Source organism: Cnephaeus nilssonii, assembly GCF_951640355.1.
Source record: "Cnephaeus nilssonii genome assembly, chromosome: 21".
Lineage (NCBI taxonomy): Eukaryota > Metazoa > Chordata > Mammalia > Chiroptera > Vespertilionidae > Cnephaeus > Cnephaeus nilssonii.
In genome coordinates this window covers 40,634,010-40,646,740 of record NC_137092.1, presented here as the reverse complement: position 1 = coordinate 40,646,740, position 12,731 = coordinate 40,634,010, and the positions used below count along the sequence as shown (strand labels likewise).

At 55.6% G+C, this 12,731-nt stretch overlaps 1 protein-coding gene across 3 annotated transcripts in view; it reads left to right on the top strand.

Annotated features, from left to right (window-relative positions):
- The window catches only part of RCSD1 (RCSD domain containing 1), a 45,603-nt gene that overhangs the window by 28,375 nt on the left and 4,497 nt on the right, over positions 1 to 12,731 (top strand). For 2 of the 3 annotated variants that reach the window (XM_079760430.1, XM_079760428.1), the window contains exons 2-6: positions 2,685 to 2,786; positions 3,781 to 3,870; positions 6,273 to 6,344; positions 7,226 to 7,429; positions 11,712 to 12,401. In XM_079760430.1, the coding sequence (XP_079616556.1) occupies positions 3,781 to 3,870; positions 6,273 to 6,344; positions 7,226 to 7,429; positions 11,712 to 12,401 (1,056 nt within the window). In that variant the 5' untranslated portion in view covers positions 2,685 to 2,786. The remainder of the gene's footprint in view (positions 1 to 2,684; positions 2,787 to 3,780; positions 3,871 to 6,272; positions 6,345 to 7,225; positions 7,430 to 11,711; positions 12,402 to 12,731) is intronic. The other variant, XM_079760429.1, reaches the window with a different exon arrangement.

Sequence of the window (12,731 nt, the reverse complement as noted above, 5' to 3'; positions counted from 1 at the left end):
GCCGGGATACTGTGCCCTGGGACCTCAGGCCTGGGTGGGGTGTCCTAACACCTGGGGGTTAGAAGTCACCTGTAGGAACTGCAAGGCAGAAATCCAGGCAGAGCCTCACACAGGCTGAGCTCTTCCCCCCCATCCTCCCCACCCCCAGGCTTCTCTTGCTATGCCAGGCAACCAGCGGCTATAGTTTCACTAGTCTTATAGCACTTTACAGTTTGCAGAGCACCTTCAGCAATCACACTCCTTAACTGGTATGCATTCTATCAGGGATTGAAGTCCATTATTCCATAGATTATTCCGTTTGGCTTTCCTGTGTGACTCTGCCTAAGTTACTTGCCCTCTCTGGGCTGCAGTGAGCCCAGCTGTGAGCAGGGAATACTAGTCCTCCACACAATGACGGAGAAGGGTCTGGAGAGTGGACTTGCTCGGCTCCAGCCAGCTCTGGAATCTGCAGACATTCTAAAGAAAGCCCATTCACTGGGCTCCAGGAAAGCAAACTCGGACGAACTGTAATCTTTCTTTCTTTAAGCCCTAAATGCTTCCAGAAGCCTCTCGTTCCCTCGCCTCCAAGCCCCTTGCCCAGCCCCATTCGGGACAGGGAAGTCCGGGAGGCCTTTGATCCCTGGCGGCTCTATTTTTATCTGGAATGTGTCTCCCTGCACCGCAGCCCTGGGCGCCTGGAGCCGAGGTGAGGTGCATGGTCAGCAGGATCCGAGCAATAAATAGCAGCGGACAGAGAGACTGATCCGTGATGTGGGCAGGAAGTTAGGCAGATGCACAGGCCGATGGGCGGCTGTGCCAGGAGCAGCTCAGCGAGTCTCACCGTCCTGCAAGCCGCCCTCGTTCCGGGACAGGATGTTTGCCTCCTGGCGCTCCTAACGTGGGAGTGCTCACAGTGCGGTCCCGTGAGCTCTGCCCCTGGGCCCTACCCCAGGCCTGGGACTCCCCGCCTTCAGTGTTCTGGGGAACTCCCGTGTCTTCACTGGAGGTGACTCCCTTTGTGTCGGGTTTGCTGTCCAGGCTGGGACGGGTGAACTTGAACTAGAGCAGACACAGAAGAGGACCATCTCCTCTCCAGAGCCCGCTCCCGGTCTGACGGCCGTGGCCCCCGCAGTTCCTCCCCATCTCTGAGCAAGCCTTCTTCGCAGAGCTTGGTCCCGCGTGCTTAGCATCTCTGCGGGAGCTCAGGGGGGTGGCATCTGCTCCCCCGCTCCGAGGCGGCACCACAGCAGGACCCCTCACATTCACCCAGATCAGAAAGCGTGGAGAGGCTTTTAGCATAAAAAGAGGGCCTAGGAAGTGTGTGCGTGTGTGTGTGTGTGTGTGCATATGTGTGCATACATGTGTGTATGTGTGCATATGCATGAATGTGTATCTGTGTGTGTGCCTGTATGCACGTGTGTGTGTATACATGTGTGTACGTGTGCATATGCATGAATGTGTATCTGTGTGTGTGCCTGTATGCACGTGTGTATGTGTGTGTGTGTGCGTGTGTTACACAGGGAGGCAGACCTGCTGCTGGAGGGACAGCCATGAGCCCAGGGAGGGGGAGATAGAGCTGGGCCAAACCCTGTGTCTGGGCAGCACTTGCCCGGAGGGAGTCTGACGTCTGTGCAATAAATGCCATCATCCTGGTCACAAAAGAGGCCTAATGTCTCTGAGACCAGCCGTTTACAAACATGATTAAAACCAGGTGGTTGTGTGACCTCGGGAGTGAGCCGAGTCCAGGGTGCATCTCGGCCTCTTCAGGGAGCCTGCAGGCCCCTGGGGGGGGGGGGGCGGTCACTGTAGCCCGAGGACCTCCCTGGGGCAGAGCAGGGCAGGGACCAGCCTGCTTCCTCCCACGGAAAGGAACATGGGGGGGGGGGAGTCTCCCAGTGAGGACTCTGTGGAGGGAGTGGCATCGCATGCAGCCCCACCGGCCTCGCCGAGGGCCCCGGGAAGGGCCCCGTCGCCCGAAGTGGTGACAGCCCTTCTGAAGGCCTGTCCTGCACTGTCCACAGGGAAGCATTTCATCCACAGACCCTTCGGGGCTGCGCTGCCACTGTCCTTGTCACGGCGCAGAAGGCGAAGGCCGAGCCGCAGCCACTGCGCTGGCAGCACGCGGGGCGGCGCGCGGTCAGCATCAGGGCCCCCTCCGCCAGGCTGCTGCGCTCGCGTTGGGCGTTCATTAATTTGACGAATAGTTACTGAGCACGTCACCGCCCGCACACCTGGTGAAGCGGGGGGACGAGGCCATACGCACGTGAGAAGCTCAGCGGAGGGCACTGGCCCCCCGTTTCATACAGTTAAAGGCCCCTCTCTCCAGCGCCTGCCGCCGGCACCCCTTTCCGCAGCCTGCTCTGGCCAGTGCTGCCAGTGATGCAACAGAACGAAGGCCCGTCTGCCCCCCAGACCCCTGGGCACCCTCCAGGACAGGGCCCGGCTTTATTTCCCTCAGCTCCCCAGAGCCACCCAGGGCCCCGCACACCTGAAATATTCACTACATGTGGGGGATTGAGTGTTGTTGTTTTCATCTTTGCGTGTGGGAGCCAATGGCAAAATGCAGCTCAACGATCTCATTGTCACCACCTCGGGCTGTGGCCACGGAACAGGTGCCGGCGTGGCCCTGACACGGCCCCAGCGTGGAGGCTGAGCTGAGCCAGTGCCCGGCTCCCGTTAACTGCCGCTTCCCCTTGTTTTGCCAGGAAAGACCCGCAGAGACCAACGCCAACGTGGACAGCTCGGCGTCCCCCTCGGTGGCCCAGCTGGCCGGGCGGTTTCGGGAGCAGGCAGCGGCGGCGAAGGAGGTGAGTCCGGCAGCTCGCAGCCCTGCTCTGGGAGGGGGCTGGCGGAAGGGGAAGTCTGGGTCAGGCGCAGAAGGGAGGGAGGGAGGGAGGGAGGAAGCGTGGTAATTACCAAATTAGGAAGAGAAGCCACAGAGGGTCCCCTGCATGTGAGGAATGTCATGGCCACTGCTGGGCCTCCACTCGGGGCGGGGGGAGCAGGCCAGAGCCGCCCGCTGGCCAGCAGAGGTGGGGTCTGGGTCCCAGGCCGCCTCCATCACCCACTGATAGAGACCTCGTCGTGCCCGGCGGTGCCAGGCCTAGGCTGGCTCAGAATAAAGACCTCCCCGCTGGCTCCTGCCTGGAGCTTAGGAATCCCAGCTAGAAAGCAGGTAACCAGGATCGGGAAAGGGTAGGGACCCCGGGGCCCATGGGTTCTAGAAGAATCCTGCTGGAGAGGACAGTGTGAAAAAGTATCCTCAGGTGGAGATTCAGACTAGGTTTCCTGAGCGCCCGGTCTCACTGCTCGCTGGAAGTGGGGAAGGGCAGCCGAGCGGGGAGGATCGCAGGGCCCCTTGGGGCCAGCGAGAGCGCACTCGTCAGGCTGTTTCAGGCGCATTTATTTTGCGCTTTTATTCTCTGGTCTGAAAAAGCCGTCCATCATTTCTAGACACGTGGGAATGGCATAAAGGGCCAGGAAGGTGGCATTGGTCAGAGGTGCTGGCGGTGCCTGGGGCTGGACGTGGGTGTGGTTTTGAGACATTTCAGGCCAGTGGCTGCAGCAGGCGAGTCCCGCAGCCTGGAGGGAACAGGAGCCGGGGCTGACTGCGTGTGGGTGGCGGGGACGCGGAATTCACTGATCCGGCTAATGCCATTCTCAAGGACACACCACCCCTGCCTCCATCCTGTCCTCCTCCCTAACATCCCTAAAACCACCTCCACTTCCTTCCTCCTCCTCCCTGTTGCCTGACTTGCTCTCTTTCTCTGTGTGTCTGTCCATCACTCTCCCGCCCTCCAGATGCCAGCCAGTAAGCCTGCCAGGAGGAAACCGCCCTGCTCCCTCCCCCTGTTCCCCCCCAAGGTAGAGCTGGGCCAGAACGGAGAGGAGGTAAGTGCTGGGAGATGCTGGGTATGTTTTCTTCCTCCTTCTCACAGGAAGGGGGGCAAAATCATCATGCTTAGACACCTGTGCAGGCAAGGTCCCCACTGTAGACTCAGGGATGAAGTTCCTGCATCCTTGTCTGACAATGAGGCTTGGTCCATGCCCCCCAACTGAGCCTCATTTGTGATTGGTCAGGGGCAGGGATGCTGTTTTTCAAGCCTGGGAATTTCAGCAAAGAGAACAGGCCCTGTGGTTTCACCCCACCCCCACCCCCATCCAAGGGCCCTGAGAGTCATCCTTGCCCCCAGGTCTGACCTACACGGTCTCCCATGCAGAGACACACCTGGAGGGAGGGCTGTGCTTAACCTCAGGCAGAACGGCACCGTGGGAACCATGACAGGCCACTGCTCTGGATCATGAAGCTGCCCAGAGCGCACAGGAGGCTCACTGCCCTCAGAGAGAAATCGCCCATGTTACCAACACAGGCAAAGCCTGGTGTCATAGGTCACGCCAGCAATGGAGGCCCAGGCAGGAAGGCAGGACCCAGTCGGCCCTCGGTTCCTAGTGTGCAGTGCAGAGAGGGTCTCCCACCTCTCGCACCCCTGCCTCTCCCTATGCCTGCGCAGGCCTGAGGCCATGGGGTTACCCCCCTCTGTAAGGCACAGCCAAAGGGTGTCTTAATGTGGCCACAGACCCTGCCTTGTCTGCCCAGAGAAGGGCTGAAAACACTTCCATCTGATTGATCAGGTCCCTAACTTCTAGACATCACTAGAATGGCCAGTACGGACATAGAAACGTCCATATTGAGGGTGGACCCTGGCTTTTCTCCACCACCACCTCCCCTCTCCCCCGCCCCACCGCCCTTCCCCAACCGCTTGCCTGGAGCTGCTTAAGTGGTAAAGGAAATGCTGCCCCCTGCTGCCGCTCGCAGGAACTGCATTAGTGACATGTATTCCTAGAGCGGTCTTTCAAGGGCACTTGCCTCCTGCATTAGTGGCTATTTAGAATCCTGCTTTGCAGTTCAATTCAAATCAACAAGGATTTCGTGGATCCTGAGCTGGGTTCCCAGGCCTGTGCTATGGCAAAGGGGCCAGGTTTATTCAATTTCCACTCTCTTCAGAAGGTAGTGGTCAGCTGGGGCGGAGAAGGGTTCCCAGTACTACGTAAGGGGAGCTTTGTCAGCAGCATCGTAGCTGCCGTTTCTACAACAGCATCTTCAGAAACACTGGCTCCTGGGAAATGTCTCCTTAAAGCACAGAGATTAAGGACAACACAGCAAAGACCGCTCTAGGAACACATCTGGGTGTGAAGTCACGGGGCCCGGGGCACCCTGGAGCTGGACGGCGGAGCCCTTAGACTCCCTGACTCCGCCTGCTGTTGGGCCCTGGCTGAGGAGGCTGAGGCGGGCAGCCCCTGCTCCTGTCCCGCCAGTGACTGTCCCTCACAGCCCCTCCCCTGAATGCTGGGCCTTACCAAGGTCCCAGGAGCTCAGAGTCCGTCTCCTCCTTCCTTCGCTGAAATACAGCCATCTCACTCAGTACAGACCTCAGAACATTCTAGGGGCTGGTGTTATTCTTCCTATGATGCAGGAACATTAGAACATGGGTACAGACTAGGTGTTGGGCACCCTATATCTGCCTCGGCCTCTGTCCAACATGAAGTGTTTCCTCCTCCTCCTCCTCCTTCCTTCATTTTTCTTCTTCATCATCATCGCCATCATTCCTACCTGTGAGGATGAATAATATATCTGTGGAACTAGACTCAGTGGTAGGGATTTTGCACAAAACAGAAAGGAGTTCATCCTTTTGGATAACATCAAATCAAAGCAAGATAAGATCTCTACCTCCATTCATCACAAAAACATCTTCACCTAAAGAGTGCAACTTCATGCAACCAGCATAAGGCCTGGAACGTGGTACATGTTCCATAAATGTCTGTTCACCAAAATGAATATTCAGTGCTTTGGAAAATAATAATTTTTTGTGGGATTTTCCAGAATACCACTAGTTCAAGGGGGGAATTTCCAAAATACCTGTGTCAGGTTTCACTCCTGGTCTGTGGTTTCTTGTTTTGCTTGTGGCCAATGGAATGGGGTCATTTTGTCCTTTGAAATTCCCTCCGAGTGTTGTTGACGGTGATGAAGTACAGAGAAGTCCCCTCTCAGACACCGTCTGTTCCCTCAAAATGAGCATGAGATCATCTTGCTGGTACAGGAGACCTCCTGTATTTTGGGCGTCTGTCCTGCTAGGGGAGAGATGGGGTGGGGGAAGTCCCTGGGGAGGAATGTGGGCCTCCAAAGCTGAGTGAAACCATCACGTCCTCCTCCTCCACCCGTTGCTTCTGGGCTCCCAGAACCCCACCTCCCTCCACCCTCCTCATTCCGTCGTTCTGGTCCGTTTGCTCTGCAGAAATCAGCACCCAACACAAGCCACCTCCCCAAGGTGAAGGTGAAGAGCTCGCCTCTGATCGAGAAGCTTCAGGTGAGGGCCGCACGGTTGCCCGTCGCAACCTCTTCCCCAGCCCCACCTCCTCCCCAGCACCTGCATGTCCCTGTGTCACCTGGAGAGCTGACCTCTGGCCACCAGCCAGTGACCGCACTGTCCTGAAGGACGAGGGCTCCGCCTGGAGCCAAAGGGCCAAAATTAGGTCCCTGCCCAGCATGCGCTCAGGTGCTGACACCTCGCAGCGGCGATGGGTAATGGAGCGCCGCAGGAGTCCTCCGGGAAAAGGGCGTCACCGTGCAGGAAACACCCCGGGAACCTCGGGCCCTCTCCCCCAAGGCCTGAGGCAGCCACCAGCCGTGCCAGCCTAACAGGCTGCAATGCGGCTGCTGGCCCTGGGGCGGCCCGACCCCTCCACCCATCACAGTGCGCCCAGAGCCGAGCAGACTCCCCCGGGAGGTAGATGAAGCATACGCCGGGCAGCGGAGCTCACAGTCTTGTTGGGAGACCAGATCTTCCCATGCGCTGCAGCAGAAGGCGTGTGGGAGGGTAAATGCCAGAGATCTCCATTGTAACTGCCCAGCTCCTCCCGCCCAGACCAGGGTTCCACCGCCGCGGCATGGGCTGGGTTGGATCATTGTCCTGTGCGGGCGGGGCTGCCTTGTGCGTTGAAAGATGCTCGGCAGCGTCCCTGGCCCCTTCCCACAAGATGCCAGTCGCACTTTCCCGCGAGTGGTGACAGCAAAAAATGTCTCCAGACATTGCCAATTATCTCCTGGGCACAAAACCGCCCACCCCCACCCCCGGTGCCACCACCACTCTAGAGTTCTGCAGCTATGCAAGGCCAGGTAGCCAATGGGCTAGAGCAGAAACGCGCCTTCTCCCGCCCCGATTTGCAATGTCTCCTCTCCTCTCAACAGGCCAACCTCGCCTTCGACCCCGCCGCCCTGCTGCCTGGGGCCTCACCCAAGAGCCCTGGACTCAAGGCCATGGTGTCACCGTTTCACAGCCCGCCTTCCACTCCCAGCAGCCCCGGCGTGCGGTCTCGGGCCAGCGAGCCAGAGGAGGTGCCCATCAGCTTCGACCAGCCTCCGGAGGGCAGCCACCTGCCCTGTTACAACAAGGTACTGTCCGGGTCCAGAGTCCGTGGTCCGTCTGTGGAAACGTGGGCACTGGGCGTCCCTGACCCAGTTCCGCCCTGTGCTTGTCCCGGAGAGAGGAGGACACATTGGAGCTGTGGTCAGGACTGCTTATTAACAGGAGGAAGCGTCCCTGGGCCAGGGTCAGCCCTTTCCCTGCCTGCCTGTCTCCTCCCCCCTGTAACTGTCACCAGAAAGGCAGGCTTAGGGGTGGCGAGCACTATCCTTGGTGGAAGGAGGGTGGGAACTTGGGACTGAGCCCACCTGCATAGAGTTATGTCAAAGCTGAAAACCAAAGCTACAGACCTGGTCAGTGACTCATGCAGAAGGCTGGGCAGGGTCGCTAGGACGTGAAAACACCCTGCTCTGGCCTGGTTTGACTACACCTAAGTGCCCAGTATGGGCTCAAAGCATTGTTCCTGCGGTAAGAGTTCTTGCCCCAGTTAAAGACCATCCAGACTGGTCCCTCTGCCAAAAGCTGTGAGGCCGGACTGGTTTCCATAGATGCTGCCCCACACTCTGTGCTCTCTTTCACTGGGTCCCTGGCCCTACCAAGAGGTGGGAAGTTTCAGAGATACAGTGCAAGCAGGTGCCCAACAGATGTGGGGCGGAGCCAGGCAGGGGCTAATGCCAGGGAATGGCATTGGGTGTGACTTTGGAACTATGGGTGGAGGGAGCGGCACCTTCTGGGCCATTCCAGAAAACCTATCTGGGGAAAAAAGGTCAAGTGTGCAGAAACAGGTGGGGCCCAAGGAAGCAAACTGGTGTGTAGAGGTGATGGGCGGGCTTGAGCCTGCTGGCTGGGAGTCAGGAGATCCTGCAGCCCCGGGTGACAGGCAGAGCGGCCCAGGGGACAGCCTTGTCGCTCACAGGTGTCGGTAGGGAGGAGGGGCAGGGAGGGAGGTGCTGGCACCTGGTCATATATCAGACTTCAGTGTTCTGACGCAGCAAGGGAGCAGGAGAGACTAGTTCTGAGACCTCCTGGCCATGAGGGCTGGGCCCTGGTCCCCTACAGGGCTGTCTCCTGTGGTCTCAGGACAGGCCTGGGAAGCCTTCTAAACCACAGTATTCATTCCAAACCCTGAGATGGAATTAGGATTGACCACTACCAAGAATGAAAGTCAGTAAGAAAATAAACTTTATGAAAATAAGGTTCAATTGACATCATTAAAGGACGCATCCCTTGGGTGAAGTCAGGCATAAACATTTCCAGGGAACTTCTTTTTTTATTTTTTATATATTTTATTGATTTCTTACAGAGAGGAAGGGATAGGGATAGAGAGTTAGAAATTACGATGAGAGAGAAACATCCATCAGCTGCCTCCTGCACACCCCCTACTGGGGATGTGCCCGCAACCAAGGTACATGCCTTTGACCAGAATCGAACCTGGGACCCTTCAGTCTGCAGGCCAACGCTCTATCCACTGAGCCAAACCGGTTAGGGCTCCAGGGAACTTCTGACAAAGTCTGGAGGGCCTTGGTGAGTCCTGACTCAGGTCCACATGCTTCCCGGGGAGGAAAGGACCTGCACCCCGCTCCGCTGGGTGCTCCCGAGACTCAGCTTCTGGTCACGGTGAGCCTGACGCCCAGAAAGAAAAGACCTGGCAGCTCAGCTCTCCCAGGGTCACCCAGCCTTGTGTGGACAGGAAGGGTCGAGCTGGGGGAAGGGAGGAAGCTGGTCACCAGCTGCCCAGCTCTGCCCCTCTGAGGTTGCTGTGCCAGGGCTGGGCCACCAGCCACAACCCTCTTCTCTGTTGGGTTTACCTTTGTCAAAGTATAATTTTCAAAATATTAAAACATGTCTCATACAAAACAGGTATCAATTTTATCCTTAATTTATAAAGAAACCTGCAAGATAGTGAAGCTCATCCAAAGAACATTAGAAGAGGGATAGGACCAAGATGGCAGCGTAGGTGAACGTGGTACTCACCGGCTCCCACAACCACATCAAAATCACAACTAAAATACAAAACAACCATCATTTAGAATCACCTGAAATCTGGCTGAATGGAAGTCCTACAACTAGAGAACTAAAGAAGAAAGCATATTGAGACTGGTGGGAGGGGCAGAGGCATGAAACAGGCTGGTCTGACACCCATCTGTGGCCCCAGGCAGTGGCTGACTTTGCACCTCCTGGGAGGCCCAGAGCCAGTCCACCTAGTGGACAGCTTCAGACCACACCAGATTACAACTCAGCACATCCATACACTCAAGGGGAAGACTCAGTGAGCATCAAAACCCCACTGAAGCAAGTCCTGCTCCATAGGGGTGTCTCCTGCACAGCAGCTCTTCCACTGTAGTTTTAGCTGGTCCTCACAATTGGCCTGGGGGTGAATTCCTCCCAGTGACACCAATAGCAATCAAGGTTCAACTGCAACAAGACAGTGCACACAGCCCATACAGGGGTCACCTAGAGTGTGCAGCTCAGGTGACTGGGGAGGCTGAGCCACTGGGCCCTACCGGACTCCTACTACACAAGGCCACTTTACCAATTCCAGGAGACATAGTAGTTCTATCTAATACTTAGAAACAAGCATAGAGAAGCAGCCAAAATGCGGAGACAAAAAACCATGTCACAAATGAAAGAACAGAAGAAATCTCTGGAAAAAGAACTCAATGAAACAGAAGCAAGAAAACTACTAGATACAGAGTTCAAAACAATGGTTATAAGGAGGCTCAAGGATCTTAATGAGAGCTTCAAAGAACTTAGTGAGAATTTCAATACCTTAGTGAGAATTTCAAGGAAATTAGTGAGAACATCAAAGACATGAAAAAAGGACCAGTCAGGAATGAAGCCTACACTAACAGAAATGAAGAAAAATTTACAGGGAATCGACAGTAGAGTAGAGGGTGCTGATAATCAAATCAACAATTTGGAATATAAGGAAGCAAAAAACACCCAATCACAAGAGCCAAAAAAAAAGGAATAAAAAATATGTAGATAGTGTAAAGAGCGTCTGGGACAACTTCAAGTTACCAGCATTCACATCATGGGGGTGCCAGAAGGAGAAGAGAGAAAGCAGGAGATTAAAAACCCATTTAAAGAAATAATGACAGAAAACTTCTCCTATCTGGTGAAAGAAATAGACTTACAAGTCCAGGAAGTTCAGAGAGTCCCAAACAAGAGGAACCCAAAGAGGTCCACACCAAGACACATCATAATTAAAATGGCAAAGGTTAAAGACAAAGAGAGAATCATAAAGACAGCAAGAGCAAAGCAGTTAGTTACCTATAAGGGAGCACCCATACTATCAGCTGATTTCTCAACAGAAACTTTGCAGGCCAGAAGGGAGTGATGAATAACAAGGACCTACAACCAAGATTACTCTAGCCAGCAAAGCTGTCATTTAGATTGAAGGTCAGATAAAGAGCTTCCCAGGCAAGGAAAAGCTAAAGGAGTTCATCACCACCAAACCAGTATTACATGAAATGTTGAAGAGTATTCTAGAAGAAGAGGAATAAGAAGAAGAAGAAGAAGAAGAAGAAGAAGAAGAAGAAGAAGAAGAAGAAGAAGAAGGAGGAGGAGGAGGAGGAGGAGGAGGAGGAGGAGGAGGAGGAGGAGGAGGAGGAGGAGGAGGAGGAGGGAAATATGAATGATAAAATGGCAATAAATACATATCTATGAACAATTGAATCTAAAAATAAAAATAAATGAAAAAAGGAATCTAATGAACAAAATAAACTGATGAATAAAATAGAACCAGAGGCATGGAAACATGGAACAGACTGACAAATCTCAGAGGGAATGAGGGGGGAGGGGGCAAAAGGGGGGAGAGATTAACCATAGAACTTACATGCATATATGGACTACCTAGGGACACAGCCAATAGGGTGGTGAAGGCCTAGGGTAGGGTGGCAACCAGGTGGAGGGGGCAATGGGGGATAAAAGGAGGACATTTGTAATACTCTCAACAATAAAGATTTTTAAAAAAAGAACATTCGAAGAACTGGTTATTTAGAGGCAACTGAAAAAACAAAGGCTAGAATAAAATGGCTAAATTAGACACCAAACCGATGACTGTTTACAGGGCAATAAAATCATGTTACATTTTTTTTACTGGATGGTTAGGCAGCACCTTCATGAGAGGTTGTGTGGAATTTCACATTCCCCGGCGCTGGCCTAAGGAGAGGCAAGCTGGTCCGTTCTCCGGGAAAGCAGCGGTCCCTGGGCCGGCTGCGAGGCAGGAGGCTGGCGTTGAAGGAACCTGAGTTTTCTTCTTGGCCTTTTGACAGGTTTGGGGTAATTTTCCTTTATATCTTCTTCCAGGTGCGCACCAGGGGCTCCATAAAGAGGCGCCCTCCGTCGCGGCGGTTCCGAAAGTCTCAGTCGGAATTTGGGGAGCTGGGAGATTTCAGGGCCCCAGAGTCGTCCCAGGAGAATGGTGCCCAGGAAGAAGCCGGGGACGAGGTGTTCCTGTCCAAGAACAAGGCCCCAGGCTCCCCTCAGCCCAGCGAGGAGGCAGGAAGGGACGGGAGCAGGACCCTGGGGTCCCACGAGAGGCCCCCTCTGAGGAGGACGGACAAGCAGGAGGGGGAGGCCCCGGCCCCCGAGAAGGCCAACCCAGAGCAGCTGCCTGAGAAGGCCGCCCCGGGTGCCCAGGAGGAGGCCGCCCCACCACCCCAGGGCCCCAGCACAGAGGCGGAGAGCGGGTGCGGGAGCCCTGTGGAGGCCAGGCTGGCCACAGAGCAGAGGGAGGAGGCCGCAGAGCAGAGGGAGGAGGCCGCAGCGGCGAAGGCGGAGAGGGCCAGCGAAGCAGGGGAGCCTGCACAGCAGAGCCTGGACACGCAGCGGCTGGAAGAGGGGGCTGGGGGGCAGGAGAGCCCCCGAAGTCCCCCTGAAGGCATGGAGGGCAGCCTCACCCCCGCAGAGGGGAGTGACAAGGGAAAGCAAGAGGAGGGGCCCGTCCTGGAGCCTGGCTGCCACCCCAGGACCGGCAGCAAGGTCCCCGAGAAGGAGGTAGGTGGCTCTGCTAGTGAATCCTCCCGATAGGGGGGACTCCGGACTCCGCTGTCCTGGGCCCTCGCCCCCCACTGCCATTTCCTGGCCGTTTCACAGGACACCGGTGGGCTGCAAGTGAGGGGTTAGACTAAGAGCGTCGGATGTGGTGGTTCTTCTGTTTCCCGCTCCTCACTAGCTCACCCCTTTCTGCCTGCAAACATGCCGAGTCTCCCTAACTGCCGGGGTTCTTGTCCCAGCATTAAGAAGGGTTCAGCAATCTGGAGAAAGGCTGTGCGTAGATTAGGAGTCCAAAGACGAAAGATAATGTTGAAAGGCATTGGGGGTCAG